The 18,150-nt window shown below is 36.3% G+C and overlaps 1 protein-coding gene across 5 annotated transcripts in view; it reads left to right on the top strand.

Moving 5' to 3' along the window:
• The window catches only part of Pde1a (phosphodiesterase 1A), a 335,923-nt gene that overhangs the window by 219,466 nt on the left and 98,307 nt on the right, over positions 1 to 18,150 (top strand). For all 5 annotated transcript variants that reach the window (XM_045147767.1, XM_045147768.1, XM_045147769.1 and 2 more), the window contains one exon: positions 17,493 to 17,606. In XM_045147767.1, the coding sequence (XP_045003702.1) occupies positions 17,493 to 17,606 (114 nt within the window). The remainder of the gene's footprint in view (positions 1 to 17,492; positions 17,607 to 18,150) is intronic.

The following is an 18,150-nucleotide window of genomic DNA, read 5'->3' on the forward strand; positions in this document are numbered from 1 at the left end:
TGGTCACCATTTTCTATCCAATACAACTTGTGCTCTAAACTGTTGTTAAATTATATTTAAAATTAAACAAATTCAATTATCACTCAATGTTCCACAGTATTTTTTTCCTGCTAAAAACTTAAGATTTCTGGCCATGGGGATAAATAGCTATAACACACAGCTTCAAAGAGCACAAAATCCAGAAGCAATCCAAGTCTATAGACACACAGTAATTGCACACTGTGGTAAATACAAAATCAGAGATGTACAGCACATATGGCACTCTTTAATTCCTCCCTGTGAATGTGTGTTTGTGTAGTATATGTGACATTGTGCAGATGATACAGTATATTGTTTGTACGTTGCTGTGCACGTGCCCCATATGCATATGCAGACCAGTGGAGACTGTCAGGTAGCTACCTCTGTTGATAATGTACTTCTTTCTTTGAGACAGTCACTTAATGAACCTGAAACTACTATTTTAGTCAGACTGGCTACCCAGCGGGCCCTAGCAATATTCTGGTCTTTGGTTCCTGTAGGATTGGGCTTATGGGCACGCATGCCCTTTCTCTGTTGTTTACCTTAGTGCTGGAAAATCTAGCAGTACAAATCAGGCCCTTTTGAGCCCTCAAGCTTATGTGGCAAATGTTCTTACCCACTGAGCCATTTTCTCAGCTCCACATGCAATACTGTTATGAGTAGTGGTCATTATGCATCAATAAATCACACATGATTTCACAAAGGAGAAAACATTTCATCTAATTCTTAAAAGCTGACTGTAGCTTTTCAGTGTCTTCTGGGTGTACATATCTGGGAAATTTTCCTTAGAAAGCTCTGAAGGCAACAGAGAACCAGAGCAGTTTTGCTTTGGTGTAATGTATGGTTCATTTGTTATCATCTTCATTGGCACTTGTGGCAGTTTCGATGTGAATGTATGTCCCCCACAGCCCCAGGGATATTTTTGATTAAGAATGAGCTTGCAACTTGAGTCTCTGGCAGCCTGTTGGAAGTCACTGGGGGTGAATCATTAGTCTAGCTCTGTTAGGTGTATAGAAAGTCATTTGAGCTTTGGCTGTTGGTGCTCGCTGGTTTTATCTGTCTTTCAACTTTGGATCTGTGGAAGTGATCCAGCTTCTTCCACAGGAAACTTCCCTGGAATTCGTAAGACTGAAATAAACCCTTTCCTCTCATTAGCTGCTTCTGGCAGGGTGTTTTCCCAGCAATGATAAAGTAACTGTGACAGAAGTGTAAGTGTGGTATCCCCAAGGCATGGCAAAGAAGGTAGGTAAGGTAGGGAGGAAAGTTAGTACCTTTAGTTAAGCATCCTAGAAAGAGATCATTTGATCAGAGACAAAGTTGTGGCAGTAAGAGAGATGAGGAAAGGATGCACATGAGACAAAATAGAAAATTGGTAGCATTCAATGACCATCTGAATGAAGTGGGTTAATGTGTGACATGGAAAGTATAACTTATTTTCTTACCTATAGCTTTCTTAGTGAGTGGGTGGTGGTACCATTACACAAAATATACTGTAGAAAGGAAAGGGCAGTATGTGGAGAAAGTTAATGAGTTCCACCTCAAACTTCTAGCTGAAGTTTTGGAGAAGTCAAGTAGGAATCATTATATACAATTTGGCATGTTGAGGCAGGAAATGTAGATATATCATTAGTGTATAGATAAACACATTTAAGGGTTGAATTCAGACTAAATGAGAAAAGAAGTCTGGAAAGGCCCTAGAGAAATGCTAATACTTAACAGAGTATTAAAAAGGTAACAACAATAAAGGCCCTAAAAGGAGAATTCATGCTATAGCTAGCAGGGAGACAGTGGGTGTCATAGAGACTATGAGGATTGGGAGTTTCAAAGACAGCAGGATAAGGAACAATGAAGAAGGCATAGAGAAGCTGGATTCTTTATGTAGTAGAGAGTCATCTGATAGTTTACAAATAAATAAAGTACATACATTTGCTATGAATAGACAAAAAACAAACAAACAATTAAGCATAAACTCCAGGTATGGTAATTTGGAAAAGAAATTCAGCAGATGGGTATATTTGAAAAGATAACTGTAAAAAATGCCCTTACATTTAAACACTAAAACAGCCTCTCTTGGAGCCTTCTTGCTGAACTTAGAAGAGAAAAACTAAGCAAAGAAGAGTTTACGATTAAAGAGGAGATAGAGTATTAAATCCAGACAGTGAGGTCTAATACGAGCATAAATATTTATGCACATACTACTTAGCTTGTTTTAGCTGTGATCACTGCTTTTCCATCTCTGTCCTTCCATAAGAGTAGAGGCCTTTATACCAAGTACCTGCCTAAAAGATCATTCTTGTTCTGCTATAGTCCCTGAAATAATATTCATTAACAACTTAGCAGGTGTATTTTTAAATAAAAATTTTTTCTCCTAAGAAAAGTGAAAGAAATATGTCATTTTGAGGGAGAGTTACACAAAGCCTTTGAACTTGTTATGTAGATGAGGGTGATCTTGAACTCATCCTACAATGCTGTGGGACTATGAAGGATTACTACTATGCCTAGCCTATTTTGTCTTTAAATATTTTCTTTTAAATGGAACATGAGGTGGTTGTTTTACTTTTGTTCTAAGATTTCTCAGTGTAAAAAAAAACAACAATTCAACTTAATAAAGAAAATATTTTGTTCCAATCTGAAAATTTAACTATTTTTCACATCATATGAAAAAGTAAAATTACTTTGCAGTCTTCCTGACTATATGCTCTACCCCCAGACAATCCATTCATATTTTTAAGTTTACTTAAAAGGAAAGAAATTATAAAACAATTGTGTTTTCTGTCTCATCTCAGTGAGATGGTTGAAGGAATGAACATGTGTCTTCCTCAGGAAGTTCAATAGACTTCATTCATGAGCCAAAGCTTACAGGATAGCAGTCACATGCCATACAGCACAGTATTTTAGGTGGCAGAAGAAGATGATAATAAAAATTAAAAATAGCTCTATGACTATGAAATAATTTCTATGCAGAACATTACAATAGATTGATGTGGCAGAAAATCACTGTGGGCTATTTTAGATATGGTTGTCAGGAAAGTATTTCAGCAGAGGTGTCATCTAAACTTGAGTCCATGAAAGAAGGTACCAGACAGGGAAAGACCTGTGGAAGAAGATTCTAGGAGTGGGGAAGCAGGGAGCTAGTACAAAGATCTTGGAAGAATTTACTTACATGGTCAAAGAACAGTGAAACAATAAAAAAGTAAACTGTGATGTTTGGTACAGAGATCAGTATGAAAGAGGTCCAAAAAAGAAAGCAGGATAAGATGATGATACCAAGGTGAAGAGTTTGAGTCAGAATTCTGCTGGAGAATGTTGGGGAATTAAAAACAAATCAATGGAATGATGTAGTTTATGCTTAACACACATGCATAAACATACATGCATACTATCAAACTGTAGGCTCCTGCCAGACATTTATGACATGAGAACTGGGCTGGAAGCAGGGATGCCAGTATGGGGTTGGGTGATGTGTGACTAGTTACTTTTCATATCATTTATCTCTCTTTGTTTGACACCTGGTTGGATTGCCTGTTTCAACACTTCTCCAGGAAAAGATATAATCACTTGACCAATTGATCAATTTCTCCTCAGTATAATAAGAGTTACAAATACCATTTCCAACTTATAAACTATAAACCAGTCCATTTATCACCATCTGTGCCCTTTCCCATGCTGTGGTCTTAGTGTGAGTAGATACTATTACCACTGACACAGTGAATGTAAAATGGTAGCAACATATACTGGATAAAGCTTATAGCTTGATTCATTAACTAACCAAAGACTTGTACTGGGACTGATTATGAGCTGATTATGTTAATTCATTGAATTGTTTTTAACCACTTACAGTAGGTAGAATTACCTTACCTACAGTAGAAGTTTACACAAAAAAGTCAGCAAAGGCAAGGATGGAGAAAAGATAATGGACGTGTGACATTTTTACAAGATAAAATTTGAAAATAAAATGACTGAAGGTTGGTCAGAGGATAAGGAAGTAGACAGAGTTTAACCATAGGCTTCTCATTTGTGGAAGTAAACCATTTTGATGATATAATGCACTATAGGGGGAAATGTAATGAGCTCACTATGACACATGCCAATTTTAAGATCTGTACTTGTGTTCCCACAGAGCCTTTCTAGTGGCATACTTAAGACTAAAGCAAAGGAAAATGTGACACCAAATGATAATTAGACTCCTTCTATATCATTATGCTTAGCAGACACTTAATTCCATTTTCTTGACAACCCAATCAAAGTAGGGGCCATCATTTGTCCACATTTACAGGTGAAAATACTAAGACTTAACATAGGACCCACTATATGCACCTACCAAAGTCTACTGTTAAGTGGTGGTACTGAACCTGGAACCTCCCAGTGGGTAGTAAGAATAAACATTCTGTCTATTTCTTGTTGATCTGAACATCAATGCCTCTCTGCTGAACTCAGCTGAGATCCCCGGGGCACGTCTCCAGGCCGCAGGCTAGGCTCTTCTCTGCTCCACTTGTTCTTTTGTTGTCCTTCCCCAGCTACCACTTGGCAAGTGTTCTCATTTTGGTGGACCATAGAAGCCTAAGAGGCCATGCCAAATTAAATAAATACATGTAAGGATGCTGTTTATTTCAAAATGCTAACTTTCTGTTGGTCAACACAGCTCACATACTCAAGGCGCACATCAATGTCATGAATGGTTAGGAGGATGGGATTATACTCCAACCACCCAACTTCACTGCAAGGATATTTAGTCATGGGAAGAAAGAAACGTTCTGAAAAATAAACACTACCATAGATAAGACAATGCCAGAGAAACAAAGAGAGAAGATCATTCTGAAGAGGGCTCAAAGATGAAATAGTGCCACCAAGTTTAGAAAAGCATGAATTTGGGGAGAAATGGTCATTGTAATAGCTGAGCAAGAATGGTCACATGCCCTAGAAAGAGTGCAAGGCAGAGCCTGAGGAGAGAAGCAGAGGTAATAATGATATTATTTTGAGGGAAACATGCTATTTTGAAAAAGTAAACAAGCTTATAAATGTTAGTTAAAGGGGAGTTGGGATTGTTTGGTTACTAGGGCACAGTTTAATACCACATGGCTACCCAAATAAGAAGTTGCTAACTTATTTGTAATTTTGGTCAAGTTACCTAACTTCTTAGAATTATATTTCTTTTTAAAAATTGAAGACAAATGAAAATGACTTAATAGTATCAACTAAGGAATTAATATATAGCACACTTAAAAACAGTTTCTCACACAATGTGAATATTTAGAGTTACACATTATTATTTTATATCCAGGATGGGAAAATATTCAACATGTTTATTTATTGATGTTGAATGTTCTATGAAAAGAAAAGAGTAGGGTTTTCTATCTTTATCATTTTAAGAATCACCACCCACCTTTATGTTCTGTTGATGTGTGGAAAAATGTGACTTCAAAATTTTCTTCTGAATAATTTTTTCTAACATGTTTACTTGAGGAAGAATTAGTTTGTTGGATATCTGATCATTAATGATAGTATAATACATTTCAATTTATTTCCTTCTAAAACACATTTTATGTGCATTGTAATAAAGAGTGAAAATAGGAAATTAGCCAGTACTTCTTAAAATGTATGACTTTGATCAATTTAGTTTTATGTGAAAATTTTGCATATTAATTATGTCATATAATTAAATACTTGATGGTGCATTAGTCTGCCAAATACTCTAATGGCGCTCTTACTTATAACTACAAGTATTATTCCATTTCCAAGATTTTAGTAAAAATTGAGTCAAGTCAATCTACTCAGAATTCCTTTCAACTTGACCATTTCCTCAAACTACTCATGTGCAGCGAAGGCCCAAATTCTCCATTGATAATTTAAATCCAAGACAATGAGGCCTCACTGTTACTTGCAGTGCTCACCTTGGTTCTTCCATGAGAAGCTTCTCTCCTCCACTTACTGCCCTTCTCTTCCCTCCAACCTGCTCCCAACACAGGGCAGCTTCAGGCTTCAGTTACTCACTGATTGAAATCTGGAACTGATTCATTGAATTCAGAGAAAAATAAGATTTTTACTTGCTTGTAGTATGTGTTAATGTTAAAATACCATCTCCTTGAGTTTCTAGTGCCTCAGAAACCCCATAAATACTAGGTCTCAGATGTTACTGAAGATTTGTACCATTTTTAAGGCACGATGTTAAAAGGATAAAGTGCAATGTTTCAAGAGCCATGATGCTTGCAACACAGGTGTAGGCATGTTGATATGCAGTCTGGGGAAAACTCTGATTGAATCAAAAGTGCTCTCCCTTGTCTGTGCTTGTGCTTTATAATCTTTACATTTTTGTCAAAAATGTCTACTTACAGTGATGTATCATTTGATTTGGGATGACCCTAGTCCCTATGAATGGTTTATTTCTTTGGTATGATTGTATCATTTCTTTCCTTACAGAAGTACTTCACATGTGTGTATTTCTGTCTCTTCCTGTTAAACTAGTGTGTACTTACTATTTTTTTAATGAGTTTATTTGAAACACACACAATATTCACCAATAGCATGACAGTAACCATTTTTTTCTTGGAGTAGAAACTTAGCTGGGTATGGAGAGAGATTTTTATGACAATGAATGGATACAAAAGAGAGTTCAAGAGCAAGAAGTGCCAAGGACAAGTGAATAGACAGTGTTAGAAGGCTAAGATAATAGTTGAGTTCTTCTGCATAAGCACTAGAGGTGAAGAGGGTTAGCACAAAGTTAACTGCTTGGGTTTACTGTCATTATAAATGTAAAGAGGTGGTACAAACATCTTGACTGCAATAAGACCGCCAATGCATCAAGTGTGACACTGTTCCAAGTGGCAGAAATGTGCAGAAGGTAGAACATCAACAGAACATAAATATGTATGCAAGCAAACATGTAAATTTTATGGAAATGTAAGTTAGGATAGCCACTGTGGAAAACAGTATGGAGGTACCTCCAACAACCCAAACAGGTCTCAGGAAGAGGGCTCAGCTCTAAAGAGAACTTGCAGGTTAAGCATGAAGGCCTCTAGGGCAGGACAAAATCAATTGCAACTTCCAGGAACCCATGTAAAAGCTGGGCATGGTTACACATGTCTGCAACTACAATGCACGGCAGGGGGATACAGCATGGAAACTGCTGAGTGTCACTGACAGACTGAAGCTCTGAGAAAGTTCCCATCTCAAGAAAAAATGAGTGATGAGAAGGACACCGGTGTTCTTCACTAGCCAGAACATGCACATGCATGGGCGTACACATCTGTACACACACACACGAAAATACAACACATAACATACACTGCATCTACCATACATACACATGCAGGTACAAAATAAAGATAAATAAAATGATAAAACTTTAATACGATTCATCTTTATGACTATTGGATGCATAGCCAAAAGGAATAAACTCATCTTTTCAGAGAGATAACTCCACTCATGTTTATTCCAGCATTGTTCACAATAGCTACGGTGTCAAGTCAACCAAGATGCCAATGAAATGATAAAGAAAATGCAATATATCTACACAGTAAAATATTCAGTTATAAAGAAGAATAAAATTGTATTATTTATGGTGATATACAGAGAATTAGAGGACATTACATTAAGTGAAATAATCTGGGCATAGAAAGACAAATATTGTCTTTTTGCTCTGGTATGGAAGCTGAAATACTGATGCTTAAGTACAGATAGAAGAATGTATTCTAGTATTTTATGGTACAACAGGGTGACTGCAGCTTATGGCTATATGCTATATATTTTACCAACAACTAGAAGAAAGGGTTTCAAAGGTTTCTACTACAAGGAAAGGATCAATGTTTAATATGTAAAGTTTATCTTAATTTGATTATTATATATCATATAATTATATACATTGAATGCATCATTACACTGTATCCCATATATATGCATACTTATGACATATCAATTCCAAAGAATATATATATATGCATTTATATAATATATTGGGTTTTTCTTCAATACTTTAATAAGGTTGATTTATCTTAAATGTGTTGGGTATTAAATTCAAATTATTCTGTCTAAAGTGCTAGAAGCTGGATTGATAACCTGTTGAACAAACAATAAATGTGAGTATGTATTAACATAGTTCACCTTTCCTTCCATATTAAGAAAATCTGATTTTGTGTACAGTAGCCTAAGTAACCATTTGGAGAGAATTTTAAACATTAAGAACAATTGAAAATCTTTTCTCTTTTATACACATTGACTGGCATTACCATTGATTTCTGTAGGTCTTCTCTGACATGGCAAATGTAATGTACATTGAATATACATAAGTTATTCTCTCTTTCTTAGCAGCAGCATCTGTTCAACATCTGCTCTCTTGTGGGACAGTTGATTATTAGCATTCATGTTATCTTCTAGTCTATGTAGTTAGCATACTTTCTTGACATTACTTAGCTATTTTATTGGTATCATTAGAAGTTCTTATACAACTAATTTTTCAACAAGCTTATTTTAAGGGATTTCTTTGAGAGGGCATGTTCTTTTAAATACCACAGAGACAAAAAAAAAAAAAAAAAAAAAAAACCTCATTATATTGTTTTTCGGTTTGTCCCCCCTCATGGGACTTTTTTAAACCAAATCCAAATTGTAGTAAAAACGTACCATCAATGTTACAAAACTTGAAGTAGTATCATACTTTCTAATGAACATGCTGCAGCAACTGATGAAAACAAAAAATAATGCTAAAATCAACAAATAAAAATGACTCAAACATAGAGTGCAAAGAGTTTAGAACAAATCTCTAAGTCTTTACAGTTATAGAGTCTCGGGGTAAATCAGAATAATGAAGTGAAGAAATGACAGGATTACATACAAATAAGCAGACTGAGTTTCCAGATCAAACTTATGTTCCTATCTACAAGAACTTTCAACCATGCTATATTTAAATCTTCTTTAACATCCCCATGATTCTTTATCCCTCAGGGAGAAAGCAGACTATCTTTTAGTGAAAAAACACACTATGATTTTTTTTCATTACAAAGTGGTCAGTATCTATTCCCTTATCCCTATGAGATTCTTGATTGCTCATTATGTTGTTTGCTTATTTAAGAATTTCATTTTAAAAGGTTTGTTTTTGTTTCTTATCGGCATCTTATTTTCATTTTTGCTAGTTTATTAAGAAATAATTTCTATTCTTTTTGTATTAGATAGTGGAGAGTGACAGATCCCTACTTTTCTTTCAACTTAGACCCCCTCACCTAAAATTGTAGTAGAGAAATCTACATTTATAAATCAAAAAACTGAGAGAAAGTAAAAGAGGGAAAATTGGAAAGCAACATAATGAAATTTGAAAAGTGATATGTAAACAGGAAGAAGACCAAGTAGAGAAGTGTGGCCACGTGGAAGACTTGCCATGGCAAGCAATGAAGCAAAGCTATTGAGTTTTGAGAAAAAATGCCTTCCAGCTTAAAATACTCTCTCAAACTGTTGATCAAAGAGGAAGGAAGACAGGAGTTTTAACATACAGATACACAGATTTATGTTCCATGAATATTTTTTTTGAAAGTGCCAGAGAATAAGAAGGGGGAAATGGAAAAACAGAGAAAACTTCAGCATCCTGAAACAGGTGATTCCTAAAAGAATGTGATCTTGGGAAGTGTGCTCTGAGAACGAAAAAGCAGCGAGTCTGGATGTGAGCCAGGAGAGAAAAATCTCCAAAACAGAGCTCTCCTATTTGGCAGATGCAAATGGGATTGGTGGTGGTGGTGGGGTGGGGGGGGGGCGTAATTTGTTTTTAGATGTATGACTTCAGCTCAAAAAAATAACAAAACCTAGAAATAGGATTTGAATTAGCATACACTATTCAGCAATGAGCTATGTAGTGAATTCTGTATGCCATCGTAAAAGTATAAATATTTCTTCATGATACATTCAAAGCATTCCAGTTCATATTGAGAATATGAATGATGTGTAATTGGACAGACATGTCTTTACCTAAATCTATATCCACTGTGAACTTTCAGAGGGTCAAAAGACAGAGGCAAGATCACTAGCTCACAGGAGCACTGGGGTTCCTCCAATACAATGGTGAGCTACTCAGGGCCTCCTGAGCCATACAAAGACAAACTGTTTAGCTGCTGATTTAAGGGGCTCCTCCTCACTGCCCCTCTGGTTGTCTCATTGCCTAGCAGTCCATTAACCAGTTTCAAGAATTAAATTATTGTTTAAACACTTTGAGTTGCTCTGTTTTCCTAACTGAATCTTGACTAATTCATTGGAGATAGTTTCATTTTCTAAGTGGCTGAGAGCAGTGACAATGGCATTCTCAGAAGTGCTTCTGTCAATGCCAATAAAAGACTCCAAAATATTACAAGGAGAAAATTCTTTACACAGATTCTGAGAGATTTTTATTTTGATGTAGAAGCTACATTACTAGTGAGGGTAAATTCTATAAAATTAAATATGTTATTTGCCATCCACTTTTACTGGTTAGAACCCAGATATTCATTCATATGTGAGAAAGACGAGAGACTCATTAAATTGGACGGCAATAATGTTTCTATTCAAACATACAACAGTCTTCACAAAAAAGCTATCCATAATAGCCATCTTCTCAATTCCTTTGAACTCAGTTTGATTGCTTGTTATGCTGCAAATTGCCTCTCTATGGAAGGCCTGGGTTTTCAAGGTTCTCTAAATGATTCAATTTCCCTCTTGCTGAGTGTCCAGACTATAACAGAAGGACTTCCCTGTGTTTGGATACTATCGATTACAGAAATGTTTCTGCTTATTTAATTTTCTTATGTTGTATATATTATCACAATGAGAAAAAGTCAATGTTTTCCTTTTCTTTTGTAGTTTTATTATTATGATTTTCCTGCGGTACTGGTATATTTGTGAAGCCTGATATTACAAAGTCCTACATTAATTAAATGCTCCAAGTTACTTGATGTGTTTGCTGCCTCCCTACCAAATTTCAATATTGAATTTTCCATCCCTTCAACACTCACGGCAGAAGTATCTGAACATAAAGCCTGCGGGGTGTGAGTAGTTCATGAGTGGAATTGGTATCCTTATAAACAAAGCCTGAGGGAGGTAATTTGCTCCTTCTTCCAGGAATGGTGCAGTGAAAGGGGGAAAATAGCCTTACTGGCCCCAAATCTGCCAGCCTCCCTAGGGACTTCCCAGTCTCCAGAAATTTTTCCAGAAATTGAGAACTATGAAGAACTATGTCAGCTCCCCAGGATATGGTGTTTAATTCAACCAGCCTGAATGGACCAACTGAACACATTTAAGCTTTACTCTTTTGAACTGGTGCTAGACATGCTTTGTTCAGGCAAGAAAGCATCCTTCAGATGTTCTTCATCATCATTATAACTTCAGGAGCTCCTTATTCTCTTAGCATTCAGTATGTCAATCTCTTGTCTAAGGACTTACGAGATATGCCCAGTAGCTCAGTAACCAAACTGAATTTAGACAGATAAAAATGGTAGGAATATTGGAGAAAAAAGTGGTAAAGACTTGAATGCATGTGTATATCTGTGTTTATATCCTTAAAGTAGTTTTAAATATATCCATAAATGCCCTTATATATTCATATGCATGTGTGTGTGTCTTATTTCAGTAGTATTTGGTACTATGAGTAAATAAGGAATCCTAATTACTGATTTCTCTTTTCAGTGTTTTTGGCTTGATGATGTATGTGAGCTTGTTCATAAACCACATTCACAGAATTCTGGAGGTGTATTAATTATGCTGGTGTTACAAACTTTTGTGGTCACACATATCATGATTGCTGGGAACCTGGGAACTGCTGAAGGTTATGTGGGTTGAGAAGTGTACCTTTGCTGAATCTCTCAGTAGAGCTCTCATCCTGGTTTATATGAAAATTTTCCCATTCTTGAGTTTTTAAAATTTATGTCCATACCTTGTTTATCCATTTTATCATGATTGGGTGCAGCTGCATATAAAAGCAATTCAAAATGATTAACTGTGACCATCTTTGTTCCCCAACCTGAAACAAGTCCAGAGGTGGTAATTTCTAATTTTTTTAAAATTTTTTTGAGACAAAGTCTTGTTATATAGACTAGGCTGGCTTTGAAATGATAGCAATCCTCTTGCCTCATTCCCCAACTGCTACCTTGCCTGGCTAAAAGGTGGCAGTTTTTATATAGGTGGACTCACAAGCTCCTTCTGTCATTCTTCTCTGACAGTTATTGGCTGGTATAGCAACGCTGGTATGGCTGGGGTCACAGTACCTGACAGAGCAACTTAAAAAAGAAGTTGGGTTATTTTTTTGTCTTTTTATTTTCTTTTGTCACTGCAGTCCATCATGGCAATGAATGCAGAGCAGCCCACAGCAGGATGGGACGAAACAGAGAGAGGCATGCTATTACTCTGCTGACTATCCGCCACCCCATTCTAAGTAGGTTTTCCATCCCTTGGGATGGTGCTGCTCACATTCAGGATCTACACCCTCCTCTCTGTTTATCTGGAAACACCCTCACAAACATACCTAGAGGTGTTGGTGCAATGACACAACCTCCCAAATCATTCTAAATTAATGCACGGTGACAAGGAAAATTAACCATTATAAGACACTTTCTTCCATCAGGCCACTTCATGGTCTTCAGTAGCAGTTGGACCTACAGGCAGTTCTACTGCATTGTAGCCAGGGCACATAAGAGAACACACCAGCTGTGTTCATCCTCTTCAAGATAATTATTCTGAGTCTTATCCAACAACTTCCAGTCTTATTTCCTTGCCAGAATTTAGTTTCCCATAAAATAGGTCTAGTGGGAAAACTAATTCAAATAAAAATAGAATGTAATTTTCAGAAAGAGCAATGATCATCCAAAATCCCCACTGGGTTTTTACTTGTTTTTTAGTGTAAATTAAATCAACACATGAAAACAAAAATATATACACATATATGGGGCAGTATGTATTATTTTGATATTATATACATTGCATAATACTCAATCACTGTAAATGTATTTATTTTCTGCTATACTTACAATATCTTTAGGAGGAAAATGTTCAAAATGTTTCTTATGGCATTCTGAGCTATGCAGTACAGCATTATTACATATAATAACTCTACTGTGCAAGAGTATACCAGACCTTCTCTCAAATTATAATTATTTATTCATCAACTGTTCCCCCATCTCTCCTTCCATGTTACTCTTTTGAGCCTCTGGTAAAATCAGCATCCTATTGACAGTTTCTGTGAGATCAAGTGTTTTTATACACACATGAGTGACATCATGCAGGACTTGTTTTCTGTGCTGGTAGTATAGTGGCATAATAAAAACTCACAGATTAATAGAGTGAAATATAAGGCCAACAAACAAACTCACACTTTTAAGATCATCTGATTTTCAACAAGGTGCCAAGAACACACATTAGAGAAAGTAGCGTCATTAAGTGATGCTGGGAAAGTTGGATAGCAACATGCAGTACAATGAAATAAACCCCTGTCTGTCACTGGTGATAGAAATCAACTCCAGGTGGGATAAAGACTTAAATTAAGACCTAAAACTATGAAATACTAAAAAAAAAAATTGGGTAATATTAAGCAAGTATTTTTGGACAAGACTCACAAAACACAGGGAACAAAACCAAAAGTATATCAGTAGAATTACATCAGACTTAAAAGTTTCTGTGAAGCAAAGGAAACAAACATTAGACTGAAGAGATAGCCTAAAAGATGGGAGAAAATATTTGCAAACTATACATCTGACAAGGGATTAACTTCCAGCCTACATAAGGAGCTACAGAAACCCAACAGCAAAAAACTGAATTTATAAACTAAATAGAGCTAAGCAGACATTTCTCAAAAGATATTAAATATTAAATATTAAATTAAGAAAACATTGCTCAACATCACTAATCACCTGGTAAATGCAAATCAAAACCACAAAAGACAACTTTTTTTTTTTTTTTCCATTAAGAGTAGCTGTTGTCTGGCTGCAGTGATGGCTTAGCAGCTGAGGAACTTGCCTGTGAAGCCTACATTACCAGGTTTGATTCTCCAGGTCCCACATAAGCCAGATGCACAAGGTGGAACATACATCTGGAGTTTGTTTGCGGTTGCAGGAGACCCTAGCATGCCTATTCTCTCTCCCTCTTTCCCTCCCACTGTCTCTAATAAATAAATTTTAAAAATTAAAAAGAATACCTGTTGTTAGGAGACAGATAATGATATTGGTGCTGTGGCCAAAATGGAACTCTTTCAGATTGTTTCTAGGATGTAAGTTAATATAATCACTGTGGAAAATACCATGGAGGTCATATGAAAAGTAAAACCATATGGTCCAGCAATCCCACTAATAGATATCTGTCTCTGTTGTGTGACTTTTCCCAGGCAGATGTGATAAATACCTCTTTGCTCTAGACAGGGAACCATGAGAGACTAATGAAATGATCCTACCCGAGTGTAGCAGAGTAAGCTCGTGTTTATTTGTTTATTTATTTATTTATTTATTTTAGATTACTTATGAATGAGGGCTTTATTAAAGGAACGTGGGTGGGCTGGAGAGATGGCTTAGCAGTTAAGCGCTTGCCTGCAAAGCCTGAGGACCCTGGTTCAAGGCTTGATTCCCCAGGACCCACGTTAGCCAGATGCACATGAGGGATGCATGCGTCTGGAGTTTGTTTGCAGTGGCTGGAAGCCCTGGTGCGTCCATTCTCTCTCTATATTTATCTGCCTCTTTCTCTCTCTCTCTGCCACTATCAAATAAATAAATAAAAATGAACAAAAAAAATTAAAAAAAAATAAAGGAACGTGGGTGACTCAAAGGGAGCTGCATCACCAAAAGGTCCACCCTAGCAAGGGTGATGACGGCATTCTTGGAGCTTCTTGCCCAACTTTCAGGAGCCCCATCAAAGACACTTTGCTCCTCCCTATCAACTGTTGCTAATTAAGTAACATGGAGAAGGCCTTGTGAAGCTTGTAACATTCTGGGCTATCTGAGCCTTGTAAATTTCATTAGCTTTTTTTAAAACCATTTTTTTTATTAGTTATGGACATACTCAGTATGTAAACACCACTTGTTGGTACCATCCTTACCCTCATCCCTGCCCCACCTCCAAAGGGAGCCTCCTCATTGGGGATGCCGGTTATCCACATAGGGATTGTGGGTCGTGCATTATGGGGGCAGCCATCAGTTAAGTGGAAGAGGTATTCATTAGCTTTTTAAGTCTTATGAGCCTCCTTTCTCTTTATAGGAGAAAATGTTTCAATTCATAAGAAATAGCTTATTAACAATGTCCAAACAAAATAAAATCACAATATGTGATATCCATACCCCCATGTTTAAGACAATGCTAGTTACCACAATAGCTACAAGATTGAAGCAATTTAAGTATACCATCAAATAATAAATAAAGATGATGTGATATATAGATATATATATGCATTTTCATATATTTATGTCATGGAATACTATTCCCTCATAAAAAAGATCATTATATTAAGTGAATTACTTATTGTTTTTAGACTGCATTATAGAATCAAGAAGGACCAAGTAAGGATATATTAGTAATACGGTTTTTATTGATGTTATAATTTCAGTAATATGGAAAAGATAAACTTTATGCTACTTTAATAAATAGAAGATATTTTGATTAAGTCATAAGCATTACAAAAATAAGAAAACATCAAAATCCTCTGTCTCTTACTCTATTATCACCAGGTATTTCAGGTAGACCCAATACCAGGTTTGATTTTTTTCCTATGTAAGTAACTGGTATCATTGTGACATTTTTGTGTTGACCTTTGCTTTGCTGACCTTGAGTTAATTTGCTCGTATGTGATAGCGAATGTGTCAAATTGGAAATTACCCAACTTCTCAGGAAATCTGCTAAGTTATCTCTAGGATAGGGCTCCAGTATAGACTTGTGTTGTATTTTTTTTTGTTGTTGTTGTTGTTGTTTTTTCAAGGTAAGGAATTCACTATGTAGTCTCAGGGTGGCCTTGAACTCATGGTGATCCCTCCTAAATCTGCCTCCCAATTGCTGGGATTAAAGATGTGCATCACCACACCCTGCTATGTGTTGTATCTTTTGAAATGTCTTTGAGCAGAAATTGAGTTCAATTCTGTCTGAGCATTTATAGAAGCATAAGTTGTCTTCAGGTTGCTTATCGATAGTACACATGGAGGATGGGAGTTCCTTTGGTGCTTAGGGAGAACACAGTTTTTGAGACTCCACAGAAGCCCAGTGGCTTCAGCTCAGTATAAGGCAGCATGTTAGAAACTTTTTTTTTTTGACAATTTAATATATAGAAGTTTTAGAAAGTGTTGCATACTGACCAGAGAGATGACTCAGTGGATATAGCACTTGCTGTGCAAGTGTGAGTACCTGAGCTTGGCTTTCAGAAACCCTCATAAAGCCACATGCTACAGCATGAATATCTGTGGCCCTGATGTGTCTATGACAAGCAGACAGGCAGAAACAGGCACACCCACCCGAAACTCCTGGGTCAGCTGGCTTGGTGAATGCAACAGTGAATAATTAGAGACCCTGCCTCAAACTCAAGGCTCTCTGACATCTGCCCTCTGACCATGTGTGATTTGTCACGTGCGTCCCTGCACTCACACATACACATCATATCCATATATATCATATGTACATAAGCTCACATATGCCAAGGAAATATGTTTACAAACTTATTCCAGTAGTTTCTATTACTCCACTGTATTGGATACCTATTGCTATGTTACAAGTATCTTCAAATTCTGTGGTTAACTTCATTAACTTCATTAACTTCAACTATCTCAGAGTCTTTATAGGCCAGGATTCCAGTTGTCTTAGCTGAGATCTGTGATTTCAAATTCCTTGAGAGTTAGAATGCGTTACTCTATGGACAAGATGAAGAGAAAATAGTAGATTTGTAATTTCTAATCAATAGTAATAAATCAACCACAAATGTTGTGTTGGCCAGCTTTTCACCACTGTTACAAATATGAAAGGGAAACTAGTTAAAGTAGTGAGAGTTACTTTGGCTCATGATTTCTGAGAATTCTGTACATTGCTGTGACATGTGGTAAGGTGGATCATCATGGAGGGATGGTGAGGTGGGGCAGAGTGACCCAACTTCTGATGGCCAGAATATAGAGCAGTTTGGCTGTTCATGTTTGTTTGTTGCATATAGTGAACAACAGGTACTGTGCTTTCTCACAAGTGACGGGAAGTTGCACAACCATTACAAAGTAAGTGCTAATGTTAGTAATATCCTTTTATAAGAATGTATTGAGTACATTGTCTAGAATTTTTAGAAACATTAGCCTTGACATATGGTACTTACTAGCTGTGTGCCTAATATTACTGAGAGGTGAATATAATTAGCTTACATAAAAAAGAATTGTTTTAATTAGACAAAAATGAAATGTTTTTATAGAATGACCCAGAAGTAGCTATACTAAATGTTTTAATCAATTTGTATTTTCAACACTAAAATATTTCCACATAGTTGTAATGACATCTCCATTTCTCTCTCTTTGGCTTCCTTTTTGAAATAGACTAAGATGCTTAGTGAAACAGCTGGAGAAAGGTGACGTCAATGTTGTAGACTTAAAGAAGAACATCGAATATGCAGCGTCAGTGCTGGAAGCAGTTTATATTGATGAAACAAGGTAAGTCATAGCCTTTCATCTTTATTGCTTCTTTCCCCTCTCTTTTCTTCCTTCTGTCTCTCCTTCATTGCATACAGAAATTTAGTATATCTTAGTATGGTTCAAGAATCTAAATCTTATTAAGATTTGATGTGTTCTTTTCCATGTAACTTATTAACTAGACTATGACTTAAAAAAAAAAAAAACACTTTAATCCAAATGCTTGGATATAACAAAATAGTCAAACACCAAAGTTATAAAATTAAAACTAATTAAAATCTCTCCATATTTTCACTGTCCTTAGGCCAAGACTTAAATACCAGAGTCACATGTAGGTTTAAATTGCTTTTCACCAATGTGGGAATTTTTAATCTCACATTTCAACATTCTACATGGCAAACTGGGCGTGTGTTTCTGACACATTGCTTTGAGACGGATCTATCTGAGTCCGTGTGGAGGACTTGCTCAGGCCAGTCAAGCATCCTATTTTCCAAACCTTGCCCCATAGCTGGCAAAGAGAGAAACATGCTCAGAAAAAAAAAGGCTTATTTAAGGCAGACTTTTA

The sequence above is a fragment of the Jaculus jaculus genome, chromosome 4 (genome assembly GCF_020740685.1).
Source record: "Jaculus jaculus isolate mJacJac1 chromosome 4, mJacJac1.mat.Y.cur, whole genome shotgun sequence".
Classification (NCBI taxonomy): Eukaryota; Metazoa; Chordata; class Mammalia; order Rodentia; family Dipodidae; genus Jaculus; species Jaculus jaculus.